Source organism: Pleurodeles waltl, chromosome 6 (genome assembly GCF_031143425.1).
Source record: "Pleurodeles waltl isolate 20211129_DDA chromosome 6, aPleWal1.hap1.20221129, whole genome shotgun sequence".
Lineage (NCBI taxonomy): Eukaryota > Metazoa > Chordata > Amphibia > Caudata > Salamandridae > Pleurodeles > Pleurodeles waltl.
In genome coordinates, this window is record NC_090445.1 from 1,529,074,648 (window position 1) to 1,529,096,550 (window position 21,903).

At 44.0% G+C, this 21,903-nt stretch overlaps 1 protein-coding gene across 1 annotated transcript in view; it reads right to left on the minus strand.

The window, feature by feature from the left end:
• Nucleotides 1-21,903, minus strand: part of TTLL10 (tubulin tyrosine ligase like 10) — a 269,052-nt gene that overhangs the window by 41,052 nt on the left and 206,097 nt on the right. The window contains exons 7-9 of the mRNA XM_069241104.1: nt 18,161-18,332; nt 15,121-15,292; nt 13,621-13,761 (exon numbers count right to left, since the gene is read on the minus strand). Of these exons, the coding sequence (XP_069097205.1) occupies nt 13,621-13,761; nt 15,121-15,292; nt 18,161-18,332 (485 nt within the window). The remainder of the gene's footprint in view (nt 1-13,620; nt 13,762-15,120; nt 15,293-18,160; nt 18,333-21,903) is intronic.

Consider the following 21,903-nt stretch of genomic DNA (forward strand, 5'->3'; position numbering starts at 1 on the left):
TAAAGTATGGGAAAAACGGCCCAATAGCCATGAGGTGTTTACTGACCTCAATGCCAGGCTGGAGGAAGAAAACATTTTCTTCCCAAGTTTGTCCAGGTTCTTGGATTCACTATCCGGGGTAGAAGAAGGAAAGGCGCCATTGGAAGTGGAGGCTTGGACCACCGAGCTCTCCAGGTGGGGTGCAGTGGAGGAAGGTAGGATCACCCGGAGCTGGGCGATGGCGGCAGCCAACTATCCTATTTACAGGAGACCCTGTGCCTGGCTTTGGACCATGTCCCAAGCAGGACATCCGGAGGGCTTCATGAAGGGGAACATCGGTTCTGATGTGGAAACCCCCAGCTGAAGCACCTCAGTCAGGAGGTTAGTCCTGGCCGACACCGTAGGCAGACCTAGGTCCAGGACCTCAGCTACCCTACGCACGATCATAGCATATGATGCCCCCTCCTCCGTAGCTACCATAGGAGGTGAGAGCATGCCAGTATCTGAAGAGGTGTCCAGTCCACTAGCCTCTCCTAACTCCTCATACAAGTCCATTTGCTCCAATTGAAACTCTAGGGGGTCCTGAGACCCCTCCTATTCCTCACCAATGCCTGGCTGATCATAGAAAGGATCAGGCAATGATCTGGCACCTGTTGGCGTCGTCGGGCTGGAATTGCCTCCAGATCATTGGATATTAGAACGAAACTCATGTCACTGGTGTGTGGACTCAGAGTCATTCCGGATTCGATATCGTATCCAAGAGACCACATCGGCGCAGAGGCTTAAGGCACCGGCGTGAAACCTAATTGGGGTCCCTGCTGACCCCATGCCGGCAGGGTCAGCCCGCTCAAATACGAGACGCATGGCCTTATAAAACTCTTTGAGCTGAGCGGGGGTCGCTTCAGCTCCCAGAAAGGAGGGGGGAGGATCGAAGTCAGCCCTGGCAACGGCTCTGCAGAACCGTGCCTGGAACCTCAACATTCCTGACTTGCCTCGTCATCTGACGGGCAAGGTGGAGTCGAAGTCAGCTTGGACTTCTTCTTGTGCCTCTTCTCCGAGTGCCTGGAGTACCTCGAGTGGGACGAAAAGGACTTAGGGCACCTGCGACCTCCTCCTCAACCAGGTCCATGTGTCTTGCCCGCCGCTTCAGGGACAGCTCCCTCAAAGCTTTCGGAGCCATGGTCTGGCAGTCGGAGCATGACTTCGAGTCATGGTCTCGGTCCAAACACCAGAGACATACCTTGTGAGGGTCAGTCACCGACATGGGGTGCCTGCAGCTGCCACACTGCTTGAACCCCATCTTCTTAGATGTCATCCTTCGCACAGACAACAACAATCTATGATAAAAATGAAAAAAAAGGGCTGTCAAAAAAGACAGAGGGTAGCTCGATTCCAGATCTGCGCTTTAACCGGCGCGGAAGGAAAAGAACTAACGTATGCGCACCTGAGTGGTGCCTTTATAGGAGACTGTGACAGCACAGATGGTCCAAGACGCCGACGACTTCACAGAGATCCGAGGGATGCCACCCGACAGCGCATGCAAGGGTACTGCTCTGCAAAAGTTCTGGATTCCAAGCTGATGCCAGGAAATTCAAAGGTAAGGAATCTGCAGCTAGAATTCTCTATCAGATGGATATAAGAAGCGATGCTGGGGGAGGGGATTTGGTCAGTAATTTCTAAGTGGTTGGAGAATACTGGTTGTGTGACCCATGAGCACTAAAATATGCCACTGAATGCTCATGTTAAATATTTTTCCCAAGCCCAAGGTTGATTTCTGCTTTGTTGCTACTTTATGTACCTAGGGGTTAAAGGAGGAGTGGTGCAATCCCGCAGCTCCTCCTTTCAACTTTTGAATTTTTTTATGGTGATATTAACAGGAGCCCATTCATTTAATGTATGCTCTCATTATATTTTTTTTTCAGCTTCGAAACTCTGAACCCAAAGTGTTTTACGCTTCTTCCATTGTTAGCTGTGGGGGGAAGGATGTGGTAGGTTGTGCATATGAGTTAATTGCATTTCATTAAAAATCCTCTAAGAGTATTGGGGTCTTGGTTCTTTTCTTTTTTTTTTTGCTGTATACAATGATCAATTGCATTTCATGAGTAGGGCTGTCTTCCCTTATGCGATTGAAAGCAGAAAATTAAAAGAAAATTTTAAAAAAAGAAGTCATGTATGCATACAGTCACAGGCCAAAGCTTAAGCAGTCCACACAGGTACACATACACAAACATCGGCTGACAGCCACAAAGAGGCACATGTTTGAGGACACCTATGGGCATGCAAACATAACAAAGGAATGGTTTCTTACCAGTAATCCTAATTCTCTCTCAGAAAAATCTCCATTTAAGTCATAAACACTGAATAGTCTCACCCACGTGTGGGGATCCTGAAGCACTTCTTTACAGTATGTCTTCTTAAGTGTAGACATTCGCTTTTCTTCAGCAAGGCCTGGAGAAACACTTAAGACAATCATGTTTTGCAGCCTATAAGTCAGGCTAAATTGGCCAATTGCTTCATATTGCATTCAAAAGGGGTAGTAAATATATTTTAAAAATCAGGCAAATGAACTGGCATTATGACATTTGAATACTTAAATCTCTTTCATAAACCCTTGTTAGAAGGAGAAAGCTGAAGGAGGAGAGGACATTGTAGCCCCATAGGATGCCATTATGTTGATGTGAAAATAGTATCTGTGCCTTTAAGGGCCAAAAGCCCACCAGTATCCCATTATGCCCAGCAGGTGGCAGTTGCCTCAGTTATTTTTAGCTAGACAGTGGCAGTATCAGTTAGGAAATGTGTCCAATAATCACCTTGGCTAATTCCACAGGGGAAGGCGGTGGGTTGCTTATGACGTCAATAGAGATTCCCCTAAGAAAGAACTAGGATTACAGGTAAGATTCCTTCTCTCACATGGGATCTCCATTGGTTGTCATAAGCACTGGAAAGAGTAGCAAGCTCATCCCCACAAACTGCAGTAGATAAGGAACAGAAATGATCGACAGACAAAATTAAACAAATACATTTCTCAGGGAGGCCCACCCTACTTGAGCATCTTTTCTAGCATGTGAATCCAAACAATAGTTTTGGTGAAAGTGTGAACAGATCACCACATAGCTGCTCTGCATATTTTAGTGATTTGTATATTCCTCATTAAAGCAACTGTAGCCTCTTTCCATCTTGTGGAATAAACTTTAGGTTTACCAGACAGAACCTTATTTGCCTTCTGGTAGAATAACAGAATGCAAGACACTATCATCAGGTATAGATTGTTTAGACATGGCTAAACCTGTACGGACTGGCTCATAGTTTACATACAATTGATCCGACATGTGGCTATCTTTTGTTTTGTCCTGATAAAACTTTAAGACTCGCCTGACATCTAGAGTATGGAGAGTCCTTTCAGCTGGTGTAGAAGGGTGCTGAGAGAAAGTAGGCAGAGAAATTATCTAATTAATATGGAATTCCAAAGGAACTTTCTGTAAGAATTTTGGATGAGTCCTTATATTCCCCCGACTACAATGGAACACAATGTATGGTTTGTGAAAACATAATGCCTGAATCTCACTAATCCTATGAGTTGACATGATAGCTATAAGGAAATCAGCTTTCCAAGAGAGGTGTTACAATATGGATTCATGAATGGGCTTAAAACGGGCCTGTCTCAATCAATCAATCAATCAATTAATTTGTAAAGCGCGCTACATACCCATGAGGGTTTCAAGGTGCTGGGGGGAGGGGGTGGTGGTGCTGCTACTGCTCGAAGAGCCAAGTCTTGAATAGTTTTCTAAAGGAAAGAAGGTCCTGGGTCTGTCGTAGATCCGGCGGGAGGGTGTTCCAGGTCTTGGCGGCGAGGTGTGAAAGGACTATGTTTAACTCCCACGGAGGGGATGGACAACTTATTGGTGAGAAAACCCTTTTAAAACCTTCTAAGAAGTCTTTCATAACAGGAAAAATGAAAAAAAAGGTTTGTGAAAGGCATTTTCTGTAGGCAACAACTGCCACCAAAAGAACTTTAACAGAAGGGAACTGTAAGGCTTGGTTGGCCAGATAAAGCTAATATAGAAGAATCACTTCTTCTTGACAGTTTGCTGGATCAAGATTCTTGTTAGAACACCAGATACAGACTCTCTTCCATTTAAATGAATAAACAGAACAAATTGAAGGTTGCTTAGTCTCCTTGAGAATTTCCATGCATTCTTGTGAAAGGTTCAATCAAAATGCCCATATTGTCCTAGCTCAGGAGCCATGGTGCCAAATTCAAAGGGGAGAGACCGGGATGGACCATCACCTCAGAACTTTGTGAGAAGGTCCAGTCTGCACAGACTCTTCACATGTGAATGCTACACTATGTAGAGAAGGTCTGTGAGCCACCACTGCCGAGGCCATTCCAGAGGTATCAAGATTATTCTGGTCCTCAAGTAAGACAGTTTGATGAGAAGTGGAATCAGAGGATTCAAGGATCAGAGGAAAAGCATAAAGAAATCTGCTGGATCAGTTGATCCAAGGGTATTCCCCAGGGTCCTTGGCTGGCAGTACCTAAAGGCAAAGTCTGGGCATATTTTTGTTTTCTTCAGTGGCAAATAAATCTACGTGAGGAGTACCCCACATGCTGAAAAATGCTTTGCACAACCTCATTGTAAATAACCCACTCTTGGTTTTCCTGAAGAACCCTGCTTAGGGAGTCTTTTTGAAACTTTAGATCCCCTGGAAGATATGTTGCAATGATTCTCATGTCTCTGGTTATCAACCAATTCCAAACTGTCTGGGCTTCTTCATGAAGCAATGGCATGGACCTTGTTTACCCTTGCTTGTTCAAATAGTACATTGTTTTAGTGTTGTCTGTCTGAACAAGCATGGTTTTGTCTTGAAGGGCTGGAGAAAAGTCTTCAACACTAAGTGAACGACTTGTAGCTCGAGGAGATTGATGTGATAAGTCATTTTCCTCTGAGACCATGGGCCAGAGGTACAAAACCCTTTAGCATTTCTTAGCTGTCCAAATCGGTATTTTGGGCTGTTAAGAAAGGCAAAATGGCCTTTTCTTATGTACCTTATAGAAATCGCAATTTGCAATTCCCAGAATAGGAAATCACAAATAGGGATTCACTATTTCCGATTCATATTCTGATGTACAAAGCATTTCCTAAATGCAACTTAGGCATTTAGGAGCTGCAATTACCACCAAGTTGGTGGTAACCAGGTGCAATTTAAAAAAAGCACCCCAAAGTGTTTTTTTTTATTGCAATAGAGCACACACATGCCCTTTAGGCACGTGTGCTCTACAGGTGCACCCCTGTTTTTGGGGTGCACCAAGGGGGCCTTTTGCCATTTCCCATCCTTGGTTTTGTATTACCTAAATAGCCATTTCTTAATAAGAAATGGCTATTTAGGAAATGCAAAACCGGCCCACTGCCTAAAATGCATTGTGATTTCTTAATTTCTTAATACCAATTTCCTAATAGTGATTTCTACTTTGTACGAATCGCTATTAGGACATCAGTATCTCTGTACAAAGCATTTTGCAATTCTTAAATGCCAATTTCTATGATGTCACTATTTAAGAAATGCAAATTAGCATTTTCGTACATCTGGCCCCATGTTCCCTGGATTAGAAGATGATTGGTATGTACTCCCCAACTTAGTAGAGAGGCATCTGTCACTATTGTGTGAGAGGGACCATCCTGATAAAAAGGCATACCTTGGAGTAGACTGTTTGAGGAGCACCACCATTTCAGTCACTTTTTTGCTTTGGGAGTGAGTGTGACCTTGTCCTCCCAATTGCCTGAATATCAATCCCACTGCTCTTCCAAACATTCTTGAAGTGGTCTCATGTGGAGATGAGCGTTCAGAGTCAGAAAAATGCACTATACCATCAAGCCCAGGAAATATGTCACTTTTCTCAATATGGGATGAGAGACTTTCATGAGAGAGTGACACTTCAGACGGGCTGATAACATTCTCTCCTCCGAAGGGTATAGTCTTGCTTGTCTGGTGTTGATGGTGGCACCTAGGTAATGCAGAGACTGGACAGGAGAAGATTTGTTGTTTTCAGAATATCAGAATTCCAGTTAATTTGCCTGAATTTTTTATATATATTATTACCCTTTTTTAAATGCAATATGAAGCAATTGGCTAATGTAGCCTTCCTTAAAGGTTGCAAAACATTAATGTCTCATACATTTTGTTCTTCCACATAATACGTAGAGCAGCCGGAAATCATAGTTGAACCGTAGCCCCAAGAGAGCGGAGCTCCCTCATAAAATTTCCCAATTCCCACTGCCTATCTAACGTTGCTTTAGACACATCCGATCTTATACGGAAGGACCAATCTCCCTTGGAGAAGACTCCAACTTTAAAGGCTTCAGACAAAATGTTCTCCTTAGTTGTATGTGTACTGAAGTTTATCAAAATCCTCCTGGGTTTTTTCCTTCCGGGGTTCTTCTTGAACGGATCCCGATGGACTCTTTGGATATCCTCCTCTAAATTAAGCACTGCTATGTTCGGGATAACCTCCTTGATTAGAGCAATCACGTAGCTTTTAATATCTTCCCCTTCCATTCCCTCAGGGACTCCCAAAAGCCTAATATTGTTTCTCCTCATGTTGTTTTCCAATGACTCTAGCTTATCCTGTAACATCTTTTCTCCACGTTTTAACTGTAAAATATCCTTAGATTGTGCTAACAACCGCTCCTCCTGAGCCTCCACCACAGCCTCCAGCTTACCCAACCGGTCTGATAACAAATTAATTTTGCTTTCCAAAACTTCACAGGCTTCCCGAATTCTGGCTTGATTATTTTCTGAGATCTCGAATTTCTCCCTAATCTCTTTAGTAAGGGTGATTAACAAAACCTGTACATCCATACTGTAAGTCGCTGAACCGCCAGGGGGGATACCCTCTGCTTCCGGCAAGGTTAATGTAATGGAAGAGTCCTCCCTCTGCCCTTCTAACTCCTTAACTGCTTGATCTGACATATTTTTGTCCGAACTAGCGGCTTGTTTTGATGTTCCCAAATCGCCTAAAAACGGTTGAACATTTGCCATAACCTGCGGGGCGATGGTTGTGTTCCGAAAATACCTTGTAATCAAAGACTCACTCTTTCCCAGAGGCTCAATTCGGACTTTCTCTAGGGGGGGTTGGGGCAGTTCCAAATGTGACACTGTGTGCTCAACCCCCCTTACTAAACCCTCACCACGAGTCTCTAATCCAGTACTTACAATAGCTGTTGCTATGGTCTCTGGTAGCTGGGGATTAATACTCGCCCCCAGGGGGCCAGGCTTACCTTTCTTCACATCTACCAAGTCGTTAAACTCTGCCCGGACACCCCTGGGGCGACGCTTGACTGTCGACATACACCGTGAAGCTCCAACGCCGTTCCGTTCTCCTCTTATCAAACTTCCATTTAAATTCCTCCTAGTTGAAAAACCCGGAGTCTCTGGTAAGCCTCCACGAAGAGAACAGCGAGAGGTGTAAGATCTCCCACGTCGCACACCCCTCACCACCTCTGCCCAGATGCTGGAGTTCGATACGCGCTTCCAGCCCACCACCTCACCACCTTTCGCCGGAGCACGTGACTCTCCCCTCTTATCTGCCGTTTTTCTTAATGACCCGACCCGGCCGGAAAGACAATGCAGTAGGAAAAAAAAAGATTGAGATAAATAAATGGCGAATTATGACTTTTTTTTAAAAACCCCTATCCGCCGTTATGTTCTCAAGCCCAACAGGGCTGTGGCAGAGAAAAAGAAAGGAAACACTCCAACTATTTCTTTAAACCTTGTGCGTGCAGACTCAGTGAAAAAAAACATGTACTCCTGCGGTTTCCTAGAGGATTTCATTAATACCTCTATTTGTTGGAAAAAAAAAAAAAAAAAACACAAGTCTGTGATGGCCTATGTTTCCCCGGTATATTCCGAAAAGGACCTTGTTAGTAACGCCAGGGGTAAATATGTGCACTTGGGAGCCCGGAACAATGCCTCTGATTAACCATAGGACTGAAAACCTATGAGATGATCATTAAGACAGAAATGGTGAAATATACATCGAGTTGTTACTCTGTGTGTAATGTATAATTAAATGCACGGACATACCATCTGCTCCAGTCCTAGATCATGTTACGTGACTTCTGGTAATGTCATCTGTAGGCCAAATAAAGAGCACAAAATGTGATTAACTGCTTGAGCCTGCTGAACCTGTCCCAGCGCAAAAAAATAAAAAATAATAAACCCTGAGCTCCCCCCGTGCACACAACCACGCCACGGGAGCACAAACAAACTCCCCACCCCCCCCCCCAAAAAAAAAACACTCCGTGCTGGACTGCACGACTAGGAGAAAAAAGAAAACCTGGCAAATTTGTTCCTGCCAATTCGATCCTACTTGCATTTTTTTTTTTTTTTTTTTCGTAACGCCAGACTTCAGAACTTCAGAGCGGGCTCCAGCCAAGTCCGTTCCCCGGGACTCAGGTCAGCTGCTGCAGCGAAGCAGCAGCAGCGACAAAGCGGCTTCCCAAACGCCGGCCTGGGAGCTCCGACTCTCCAGGAACGACGCGGCGGCGTTATGTTTTCCGGCGTCTCCCGGCATCTCCCGTCCGACGGAGAGCTCGTGGTCCAGTCCGCTAACTGGCCGCCATGTTCCCCGGAAGTCTTGATCGAGAACAAAATGTATAACATGAGAGATCCGGGAGAGGTTAGTGCATTTATAGAACAGATTAAGGCGTCTTAGTGAGATCTGGGAAAGTCCCGTCTGACGGCGAGTTCGAATAAAGGATAACAGGATGGCTATCCTAGTAGAAATAGGGAGGGTTCCCTTGGGGGGGGGGGTTTGGGTTTGGGTGTGTGTTGGTGTTGGTGGAGGGTGAGGGTGGCACTGGGTGTAGGGGCTGGGTTTGGGTTAGGTGGGTAGAAAATGATAAAAATAGGAAAGTCCTTATAACTTACTTAGATAGGAGGGGGGAGGTTTGTGTTCATACTTTTTTTTTTTTTTTCCGGGAATGACTAAGTATGGTAATTTACGATTAAAATTTCTTTCTTGGAATGTTACCGGCCTAAGGGTGCTACATAGGAGGAGGAAGATTTTTGAATATTTAAGATTGGCTGAGGAGGAGATTATTATACTGCAGGAAACTCATCTTCAACAAGATGAGTGGGAGAGTTGGCTTAAACGATTGAATTGTTTTTTTTTTAGTGTATGTTCTTCCCAAACTGGCGCGATTAAAGGTGTGGCAGTTCTGATTAAAAAGTCTATAAGACTTAAGATAGGAGGGGTGCAAGTAGACTCCAGGGGTAGATGGGTAGTGGTAGAAGTGTGTGTATGTGGCTACTGGGTCACAGTTGCAGGTTACTACGGACCAAATCTAGATGACCCGACGCCATTTCAAGAACTATTTAACATTTTACTTCTAGCTAGGTACCCAGTGGTGCTAGGTGGGGATTTTAATATACTGTTAGATCCTGCTCTTGATAAGTCGACCCCCGGGGTATGGTTAATTCACCTAAAACTAGGGCACAGGTGAAGCAAGCCATGCGGGATTTAGGATTGATAGACATATGGCACTGGAAAGGGGGTGAAGGAGATAGATACACATTCCACAATAAAAAATATGGACATAGATCTAGAATAGATTTCTTCTTAATACATAAAAGTTTATGTTCAGAGGTGATAAAGGTAGCCCACAACCCAGCACATCTTTCGGATCACTCAGCTGTAAAACTACATTTGGATATCAGGGTCGTAAGTAAGGGTATTAGGAGTACAATTAATCGCTCTTTACTCTTAGATGACTCAATAGTAGAGGTGTTAAAGAAAGATACAAGAGATTTTTTCTATTTAAATCGAGGAACAGCAAGTTTATGGTGTGTCTGGGATGCTTAGAAGGCTTTTATTAGAGGGAGGCTTGTGAGCCTGGCAATATACAAGCGTTGTGAAGAAAGGAAGAAGTTGGGGGGTATGGAATCATCTTTAAAAACTTTTCAAGCTTTAATTCATAATGCACGATTAGAAGGGAAGGAAGAGTTACTAGAGGAGCTGATACGCCAAGAGGAAAAGGTTTGTTTCGACTTAGATTCTTTTTTGGAGAAGCGCAATAGGTTAAAGTGGGAAAGTAGTCGATATGCACATTATGAATACGGAGAAGGTTGTAGCAAACTGTTAGCTTGGAAGGTTAAGTCAGATTTCTCTAAAAGGCATATTTTATCGGTTAAATCAGACCTTACGAATCAGATTTGTGTGGAGCAAGATGAGATTGAGGGGGCATTTGTATCTTTTTTTCAAGAAATGTATTCAGAAAGTTTGGTAAATTCAGAGGAGTCGATCAGAGCATTTTTGGAAAAAGCGCATCTTCCAGTCTTGGATGAATCAGTAAAGCTGTCACTGAATTGTGAGATAAGTGGGGCTGAGCTTGATGAAGGCATAAAAGCTTTGAAGAAAGGGAAGGCAGTTGGTCCAGACAATTTACCTAATGAGTTATATTAGGTTCTAGGGGAAGAACTTACTCCAATTTTACTGGAATTATTCAATTCTATGCTGGTAGGAGGGGCACAGGTACCTAAATCCTGGAGAGAAGCTATAATTTGTTTATTGTTAAAGCCAGGTAAGGACTCAATGTCTTGTTCATCGTATAGACCCATTTCCTTGTTGAATTCGGACTACAAACAGCATACAGGGATTTTATCTAGGAGACTGGGGAAAGCTATAGGCAACTTGAGTCACTTGGATCAAAAGGGATTTATGAAGGGTAGACAACTCCATGAGGTAACTCATGAGTTATTCGCTGCATTAGAGCTGGCGGAACAAGAAAAGGCTCCATTAGCGATTCTGACTTTTGATGCTGCGAAAGCTTTTGATCGTGTTAACTGGTCTTTCTTGGGAGTTGTGTTGGAAATAGGGGGCTTGGGAATTCCTTTTATTAGGGCTGTTAGGGAACTGTATAGAAGCCCTTCTGCGAGAGTCTTGGTTAATGGTCAGCTATCACAGGAATTCAGGATTTGTTGGGGCACGAGACAGGGGTGTCCTTTATCTCCCTTGCTTTTTAATTTATATATTGAACCTTTGGCAATTTTATCACGGGCTTGTAAGGACATTCCCCCGTTTCGGATTGGGGGTTGGGAAAATAAAGTAGCGTTATACGCGGACGATCTTATGCTATACACTAGTGATGTGATGACTACTTTACCTATGGTCAATACATTGATGGAGCAATTTGGTAGATTTTCAGGTTATAGTATAAATACAGAAAAGACGGAAATTATGTGTTGGAACTTGGCTTATGTTTCTCCCTTAGTTAAACAAGAGATCAAATACTTGGGAATCCGGTTTACAACTGATCTTAATGATGTAGCTAAGTTAAATTTTGACATAACTTATAGGGAAACTAAAAAACTGTTAAAGACGTGGGCTGTTCTTCCACTTTCTATAATTGGAAGATCTAATATCTTGAAAATGTGTATTCTTCCAAAGTTTACCTTTTTATTTAACACAATCCCATTAGAGTTTAAGGGGAGCTGGTTTAAAAAATTACAGGGAGATTTATCCTCGTTTGTTTGGGCCTCCAAGGGAGTAAGGATTTCTTGGAAAAAGATGAGTAGAAAGAAAGAGTGGGGGGTATTGCATCTCCAGATTTTTTTAGATACTATCTGACTTTTCAACTAAAAAATACCAGAATGTTATTGAATAAGAAGTCAGAGTACGCATTGGTCTGGAGAGCTCTGACAGCACATCTTGGGGAAGGAGCGGATTATTTCTTATATAAAGTTGGACACCCAAAGTACTTCAAGAAGGTGCGTTTGAAGCTCCCCAGACAGGCGTGTAATGTTTGGATTTATTTTCGGAAGGTGCTAGGGATACCTTACTATTGTAGTTCTGCTCCTATCTGGGATTCACCCGGTACTCCTGAATGTCTTATCGACAAACTATCAATTCCTTTGAGAACAAGTGGGATGGTAAAATGGGGTCAGATTATAGAAGGTTCTGAATTGTTAATCTGGTCTGCATTTCAGGAGTGTACTGGAGGGACAGTTTCTAAATTCAAGTACCTTCAGTTATCTAGTTGGGTGAAATCTCGACGAGCAGGAGAAGTAGGGAGGAGCTCATGGGAAGGGAAATTAAACCAGATAGCCATTAAAAAAGAAGTTGCTTTGTGGTATCATGCTCTGTTGGAAACAGTGGATGACGGTCCTTCCCTCCCTTTGTTGAAGTGGGGGAGGATCTTTCCAACCCTAGAAGTTACAGCTTCGTGGCAGAAGTTTTGTTCAGAACTGTGGTTTACTACTAAACCTGCGGGTTGAAGAAAAACCATCTGTTTACACTACATAGGGTTTACTGGACACCTGCTAGATTAACAGCTATCGGGAAATTCAAGAAAAACTGTCCGCGGTGTGGGAAAGACAATGCAGATGATGTTCACATGTTTTGGCAATGTTCAATGTTGATTAAATATTGGAAGGATATAGAAAGTACTCTGAAGGTAATTTTTGATGTAAACTTAAGAATAAACCTTCCTATAGTGGTGTTTGGGGTTTTTGAACCGGGCATAAATTATCAGAAAATGTCAGTACAACAGGAGCATTAGTTGTTTGTACTAATGCTTTTGGCCAGACGGGAAATATGTCGTAAATGGGTGGATCCTTTGCCCCCCCTCGCTCAGGATTGGCAAACATCTGTAAATCGACTGTGCAAAATGGAACAATGCGGTCCTCTTATTAGAAGAGATAATTTTTGGGTGGATTGGGAAAATGTTTATCAGTAGCTTATAAGTGTGGAGTAGTTTCAGTCATATAATTTGTGTTTTGTAGTTCCCTTGTTGGTCTCCTCCTCCTGAAATTTAAGTAAAATGATTAGAACTCCCCTCACCTTATTGGGTGCTGCTTTGGTTATGATCAGGTCTCGAAGAAAACAGTAAGACTTGGTCGATGGCAGTCGATTGGGAAAAGTGCAATATGTAGAACAGGTGGGGCGGCCACGCAGTGTTGCGGACCGCACACCTGGAGTCATACCATTATTGCCTCGCCCATTGCCTTTTTCCTCTTAACCAAAGCGTGGGTGGCGAAATGAGGACAAAAATAAAAAAATACAAAATAAAAAAATACATTAATGTCTCATGTGTTTCTCCAGGCCTTACTGAAGAAAAGCGAACATCCATCCTTAAGAAGACATAGGGGGTTATTCCAACTTTGGAGGAAGTGGTAATCTGTCCCAAAAGTCATGGTAAAGTGACGGATATACCACCAGCCGTATTACGAGTCCATTATATCCTATGGAACTCGTAATACGGCTGGTGGTAAATCCGTCACATTTGGGACGGATTACCACCTCCTCCAAAGTTGGAATAACCCCCATAGTGTAAAGAAGTGCTCTGGGATCCCCGCATGTGGGCAGGACTATTCAGTGGTTATGGCTATCAATGGAGATCCCCTGAGACAGAAAACATGTCCATACAGATACATACACTTGTGAGGAATATTCACTGGTTTCACAGGTATACAAAGAATAATGTCCGTCTGTAAATTGTTCTGTGATCACACACATGCAGACACACCTAAGCAGTTGAAGTGCAAGCATATAAAAACAGTCATAAGGCACAAGCCTGCAGACATATGCAGCTTTAGATGCGCAAGCACACATACCGCCATGAATGGACAGCGCTGTGAGCTTACCGTGAAGGAGGTGAGTACCCAATCAGGTGGAAGGCCCTTGAGAGCAGCAAAGCGTTCATTGATGTAGTTGTTGAAGCGCTCCATGCTCCACACAGTGTCTTCCTTCAGCTCGTTGTACAGCGGGTTTTTCTTCTGCATATACTGGTGAGTAAGCAGGAGAGGAATAGAAATCAAAGGACAATTACTTCAAAACCCCCTAAGTGCAAGTACCTCACAGGCTCATTCATTCTTACCACTTCCTGCCTTCTCTTTACAGACAGAATATATATGGTCTCCAACTTTACCCTTGCTTACGTACTACTATTGCTCCTTCTGTCTGACCTTATTGGAATTTATTGACTGTTTTCCTATGTCATAGCAAAGCAATGGTTCACACCTGACCATCGCCAGCTAGAACATGCATTTATCTAACACACATTGTCATTCCCATGCAGGCACACATCCAGTCAGCCACCTACAGGCATTCTCACTCACAGGAGACTTAGCTCAAGCGCAAGGCAGCCATTCAGTGAGGCAGCAATGACCCACTAACTGCAACAATGTTTCGTGAATCTTAGGAACACGACACTGCGGAAGCCATGCATAAGGCCTGGTGTCAGCCCACACTCTTGCTGCAGAAGGATAGATGAAAGTAGCGAACCTGCATTGACAGTTACTTCTGTTGAAACTATGGACGCTTTTCCGGTTCACAAGATATGGAATCTCACTGGAAACCGGAAAAGAAATTGTGGAGGCTGTTTGCTTCGGCAGAAGCAAGTGTGAGTTTTAGGATGTCAGGACGTTAGGTTCTAGGATGCCAGTTCTATAGTTCTCTAATTAATTTTATCATGATTAATGGCATCAGAAGGTAAAGTGCACACAATAATTCCCTCTCTCTATTTAAATCAAAACGCTTTACGGGGACATTTACCAAACAAATGGATCAAATCAGAATTCTGAATTCCTAATGACCTGAATCACAATGGCAATACCAATACAATTTGATAGGCGGTTTAAAACCAGTTGATGATGGACCATTGAGAGTTATAAAAACCTATCTGCTTCCTATAAGCAGTTGTGTCAGAGAACTAAATAGTCTTACAGAATTCTGATGTCATGAATCCAGTTGGTCACGTTTTACTCCTCAGTTGTGCTGATTCTGAGTGCTTTCATTGGGGATGTTAATCTTAATGACCTACATTTTAAACGTTTAAAAAATGCACCCAGTTAACAGCAGGAAGGCCTGTACTTGTTATTCTATTTTGAACATTTAGGGGTTTTGATTAATAATACAACCAACATACAACAGAAGAATATTTTTCAGATAAATTACCAGACTTTCCTAACGGGCACTGGCTGTGGAAAGGCAGAAGGCAAGGGGTATAAACAATGTCAGACACAGTGTGGCATGCAAATGGCTCTGTCGTACTCTTGATTGCCTATCATAGATGTCACCTTATTTGGAAGTGTTGCAATTCCTCTCTAGGCAGCCATCTGTAAGAGTTGTTGTTTGGAGCTTACCTGATTGGTCAAGTGGCCAGTGAGATCATCGGAATGCGGGTCGTAATTGTTGCAGGTGAGGCGAACATATCCATGGCGGAAAAAGACCATGTACGGCACAGTGCTGGCAATCAGGAAGTAGGATCGGATATCAAACTTCCGGCCCGATAGGAGCAGAGGGTTGTGTATGTATCTATCAGAGAAAAACAGAGGTGGGCATTCATCTTCCACCCAAATACCAGGTGGGGAAACTCAACCGAAAGCAAAGTAGAGAACACCACTGTAGCGTGCAACGAGGCCACAAGTCACAGCACACTGTGGGGGTCATTCCGACCCTGGCGGTCAAAGACCGCCAGGGCCGCGAATGACGGAAGCACCGCCAACAGGCTGGCGGTGCTTCCTTGCCCATTCTGACCGCGGCGGTAAAGCCGCGGTCAGAAAACCGGGGCCGGCGGTTTCCCGCCGGTTTACCCCCGGCTGGGCGAATCCGCCATGGCGGCGCTGCAAGCAGCGCCGCCATGGGAATTCTGACCCCCTTACCGCCAGCCTGTTTCTAGCAGTTGTCACCGCCAGGAAGAGGCTGGCGGTAACGGGTGTCTAGGGGCCCCCTAACAGGGCCCCATGAAGCTTTTCACTGTCTGCTTAGCAGACAGTGAAAAGCGCGACGGGTGCAACTGCACCAGTCGCACCCCCGCAACACCGCCGGCTCCATTTGGAGCCGGCTTCTGTGTTGCAGGGCTCCTTGCGCTGGGCCGGTGGGCGCTACCTTGGGTAGCGTCCGCCGGCCCAGCGGGAAGGTCAGAATGGCACCAGCGGTCTTTTGACCGCGGAGCGGCCAAATGGCGGTTCCCGCCAGGCGGGCGGCAACCGCCGCCCACCGGGGTCAGAATGACCCCCTGTGTCTCTAAAGGTGTCCTCTTGCATTAGCTACTGAGTGCACAATGATGTGACTACTTCCTTTCTTAGGCTTAACCCTGAATAGTACACTGTGCCGTGGATACCATATGACACCACAACCTGATGCACCAGAAAATACGTTGTATTAGTTTCTTCCATTTTCTGGTGAGATATTTTGTTTCGGTTTTGCTTCGATTCTGGCTCTTTTCCACAAAACACAACTGGTTCTATTTTTTTAACTTGTTCAAACTGAAATATAATCCTCTGGGTTATTCAGATATCTTCCAATATTAATAAAGTACGTTCTTGCAATACATCATGAGTGGGTTCCACACTGCCACTGGTATCTAAAACTGGGAAGATGAAAAACTGGAGACCATCAGAGATGGAGCCAAATGAGAAATTTAAAGTGGAGGTAAACAGGGAGCCAGTGCATTAGCACTTACGTCAAATGTGTGCACACAATTATGTGGTAGCCAAAGAACTCTTTCGTCTGAGTCGGTGGAAGGTATAAAAGCTTTGGCAGAGTGGCTAGTCGGGTGTTTTTGCCACAAACAAGCTGTAAATCAAAGCCCTGTGTAGAAGTTACTTACCTAACCCTAACACCAGAATAAGGCTTCCGTTAGAAGTGGTTTGTTAATTCCACAGGGCCTACCAACTGCAGTTACCAGCATTATTCCGAGGCACTCGTAATTGAGGCCTAATTGATTTAGATATAAATTTACATTTACAATGGAAACCATCATAGATGTGGTACTGTTCTGATGCACATCTCTCGCAATGATATAAAGAGCACTTTAATAACTAAAGTAACAACCAAGAAAATATCTCCAAATACATTTATGACAGGCTGCATCTTTGGTATTCTTAATAGCCCTGCACCTTACTGGAATGTAAAAGGTTTGTCCCTCTTTGAATTTGTTTGCTAGGTTAGATCAAAATCATTGGAGCTAAAACCACTAGAGGCACAGACAGCCAATTTGGCTAAATGGGTCTCGATTCTGATCATACAGCTCAAAAAGACCCGAACAGATTACCAAGATTCCCCTTTCAAGCCTATTCATGGCTTGCAACTTTGTCCTGTCATAAAAATCTTTCCTAAATCATCTTATTTGACTTAACCTGCAGATCTACAGAGGTACCAATCCTGTAAAGCTGGGGACTCTTATTGTTAAAGGAAAAATATGCCTCAAGTTTGACCCGCCCATATCCTTCCCGTAGTTAGGGGATCATCACACTCCTCCTGTGTATCCCCATTCCTCAACATTTATGGGATAAAAAACACACCCACCTGCTTCACCCCTGCTTCATCTCATGCAATATTTTTTAATCCCTAAAGAAGTTCACAAAAAACAGGAGAAACGTAAAGAAATGCCCCCTCTTTGCCTTAAGAAAGGTAGAGGTGGAAAGAAACTGCTCTTGACAAATCGACAGGGAATTTTTTCAAGATATTGCAATTGCAGTAAAAAACATGTTTTCATACTGATATTGTAATTTTGAAAACGTTCTCATCATCGCCCTCACAGGGACAAAAATGGAACAAAGGAATTGGCAAAAAAAGAACAGGAACTGAGGGACTGGGTCAGAGACAGAGGGACAGGACGACATGGCACAGGACAGGTACAATCAAATGTGTACGGACAGCGGGACATGAACAGAGAGTCATGGACAGACAGGCAGGGACACAAATAAAGGTACAGAAAAAGGGGGTAAGCACAGAAACTGAGGAAGACGAACAGGAGCTGGGACAGGGAACATTGAGAGACAATGTACCAGCACCAAAAGGGGCCCATGTTGTGGAAAGTGTAGCCACCCAGGTCTTGGAGTGGTGTGCTCTCTTCCCTCTATGCTTATGCCAAGCATAGATCACCTTAGCACTGTCCAGGCCTTTGATGAACTATCAGAGTCGAAAAACCAGCAGCTTATAGTCCAAAGCGGATAAAATGTGTCTTTGGGGGAGGGGCTGCAACAAGCTTGTTTCCCTACATTTAATAAAACAGGCCCTTGCTGAGGTGCTGTTAGAAATGTGAAACACAGGTGCTACGATGGCTTCACCTTGTAGTACTCAACTTCATACTGTAATTATCACTTAACCATACATGGGATCCTTATCTAGACTTTGAATGTGAGTTCCCCTTCCCTAGCTACATTATACAATGCTCACCTCTGTACTATCCGGGCCTGTGAAGACTTATATGCTGCCCTCCTGTATCCAGGATCTTCATCCAGGGCCTGTAGCTGGGTACAAAGGGTGTTCACTGACTCTTTGCTCTTCAGCAGGAAGATTCCTCTCCCTTGGTTCATGCCAGTGGGTTTACAGATCCAGAGTTGGGGATCTACCTCAAGGAAAGGCAAGCATAGGTGAGTGCAAACATGTATGCTCCTATGCAAACACAACACAAGTACACACATGGGCAGCGTGCGAAAAAGAGCTATTACAGGTGGGAACCTTCTTGTATATGCAAACACTACACCAATAAAATAAATGCACAATGCATCTGCACATGTAGTTACAGTGTACCCAATCAAACAACACACAGGCACATGACACACAAACACCACACTTCATGAAGAGTCTTCAGACAAAAATAAAAATAGCATGCATTGCCATTTTGTTTCCCAAAGTCCTTGCTTTCCCCTCACATAGTTTGTAGGGACATGTGAGCAGCCTCAGATAGGACTGGAAGGGCTACTCCCGGAGAAAGCTGTCAATTTAAACATTTTGAAGCCAACCCTATGGCAAGCAACACTGTGTGATGGAAAGCAACAGTGTTTAACGAGGCCCTGGTAGGTATCCCTGTGGAACCCATTGTACGAGCCTAGTTCATATAAGTTTTATTAAATTCACAGTGAAACACAGTGCATGCAATGATTGGCTAGATGGGTTGACGTGAAAGAAACAGAGAAAGGAATACAGCCAGAGGAACCCTCATAAAGATATTTTTAGAGGTTGAGCCTACTACACAGTGCATAAGCTGGCATTCGCAAGACACGTTGTGGGCCTGCTAACAACATACAGGAGCTTGGAGCCAGCTCACTGCTTACCATTGGTTGATTTTCCTGTCATTTCATTGCAATCTTCCTATTTGTGTCCCAGTTTGGAAATCCTGTGTTTGGCCTTCCCTTACAGCATAGCCTCTTTACCATATACTTTATTGGGTGACTTCTCTGTTTCCACTGCTTCCATTTTAAACACTTCTTTCTTTTTGATTAAGCACTCCATGAGAGCACACGTGTTTTCCATCTGACCCATTCGTGAACTCTTCTGTGCTTGGGCTTTGTTATGCTTTCTGTCACCCATGTGCCTCTCTCTACCCCCAACCTTGTGGCACTCACCCGTTGTACATCCCTATGTTGCACTTTTGCTTGTGTGCTTCTCCAACACCACTCTGCTGTCTTGCCCATTGCTTCTTATCCTCACCCAGCCCCCTGTGTTCATTCCTACCCGTCTGTGCCCTCCTCCTCTCTTGCCCATTACTTCTACTCCCTGTCCCTGCCTTCTGAGTTGCTGTCTTGCCTCACCCATGCCCTTCATGTTGCCTCCTCCACCCAGCCTTCTGTGTTGCTCCTTGCTACACCCATGCTTCATAATAAAAGTCTTATGCTACTTTTTAATTTACTGATCCAAAGCAGAAAATTAAAAAAACGCTGACTTCATTTTGTAGGCGCTCTCACCATGCATGTGCGTTCCTACAACATAATAAGTCTGCTGCGTCATAGCCCCTGTTTTTTTCACTTTTTTGATCTATCCTGCGCAGCATCATGGATGCTGTAAAACATGGCAAAAAACTTTGGCAAAGTAAATAGGTCCCAAATGCGAAACTTTTTGGCTTTGTCACTGCTTGTTCCAAAAGCCGTCCTCATGATCACTCTTCTTTCACTGTAACAAACCTCTAACTAGCAAGGGAAACAAAAGCAGTGAGGCCTAACTTAGTGTCCATGTGTGAAGTATTTATGTAGCTTTTCAAAAGGTATGAAGTGAAAAACAACAAAAGAAAAATCCCACAACAATTTCGAGAAATAGAGTAAACTGTTATAGTTTGACACCAAAACAACACAAATCTAATCAGAAGAATGGGAGACATGGAACTTTAAATATTTTAGTGAAAATAGTGCTTAGAAGCATAAAGTGCAAACTGTGATTATCTGGTTCTGCCAGACGGGGACAAAGTCACAAGTTCAGGCTGACTGGGATGGAGCGCAGGCAGAATGCAGGGACCAAGTTATGCCTGCTAAACAAGAGTACCATAAATCCTTGGTGCAGTGTGTTGCGAGATCCCATGTCAAGGATGTGTCATGTAACAGCAGTTCCAAGAATCTCTGAAGCTCCGATACGGTGTCTTGTGTCATTGTCGAGGCTGCAGTCGATGAGAGGCTTACGATGCAAATTCCTGCACCAAAGATGCGTCGCACACCGACTGGTTGTGAAGAAGTTGTGGGGCTTGTGATGGAGTCCTGCAGTGTCGCTGAGGATGCCACTGACGAGGCTCATCTGTTGTAAAGGCCTATGTCGAGGATGCATCACAAAGCTGCGGTTCCGAGGAGACTACAGGCTGCAAAGCAAAGTCCTGCATCGGGATGTGTAGCTCAGCAGTGGTTCACAAGTGGAGCTGCTAGGAGATGTATAGCACTGCATCAGCTCTGCCAACAGTACCATAGCTGGACTTATCAGAGCACTTTCAAGGGTCCAGGACTTGGGTGGCACCAATTGGGGGACAAAACTCACAGGAGACTGAGTCAATGTTCTGCATTCAAGGTGGTTGGAGCCTGTTCTGTTCCTGAGGCTTCGGAACAGGAGGCCAGCCAATTGGCACTTGAAGTCACTCTTGCAGTCTTGGGTTCAAGATGTAGGTCCAGTCCTTCATTCAGGCAGCAGAGAAGCACGGCAAGTGAGTAGCAGTCCTTCTGACAGAGCAGCACAGACGTCCTTCTGAGTCTTCCACAGGTCCAGAAGGGTACTGAAGAATTGGGTCTGAGAGTCGAATACTTATACCTGGTGCCCACTTTGAAGTAGGAGAAGATTCTGGATCTTTCCACCCTCAGAGTTGTTTGGAATTTCATGCCTCCAGGTCCTTGCCCCTGATTGTCTGGAGTCACAACAGACTAGTGCCAAACTCTTTGTGAGCCTGCTCAGGGAGAACTTTTGTGATGTGCAAGTGTGGTACATGACATCTCCTCCCACTAATCAAGCCAGAGATGGCCCATCCTGCCAACACCTATCTTTTCTTTGTCTCACTGTCAGTGGGCAATACACAAAAAGAAACTTCCAGCTACAAATAGTCATGTGACCCAGATTACAGGCAGCAGACACCAAATGGTTGGGTCAAGAAAATGCCACTTTCTAAAAGTGGTATTTTCTGGGTTGTAACTTAAAATCGGGCTTTGCCATTGAAGAAGGCTTTTAATTATAAATCTTTAGACACCAAACTTGAAATTCCTACTGCACCCAACTGAAAGTTTTCACTTATTTAATGTAATAAGTTAACCCATTGTTATCCTAAGGAAGAAGTAGGCTTTGCAGTAGGGAAAAACAAATTTAAGAGTTTTTCACTACAAGGACATGTCAAACCTAAAAGTACATATCCAGCTTTTTAAATACATTGCACCTTGTCATGTAGTCTGTTTACGGCCTACCCAAGTGGGTGCACTATATGTAGTAAAAAGAAAGGTTTAGGCCTGCCAAAAGCTTTATTTTGTCAGGTTGAAACTGCAGTTTAAAACTGCGCCCACAGGCTGCAATGGCAGGCCTGAAACATGTTTAAAGGGCTATTTAAGTGGATGGCACAACCAGTGCTGCAGGTCCACTAGTAGCATTTAATTTACAGATCCTGGGTACATGTGGTTATGCTCTACTATTGACTTACAATTAAATTAAATGTTCCAATTGGGTGTAAGCCAAATTTACCA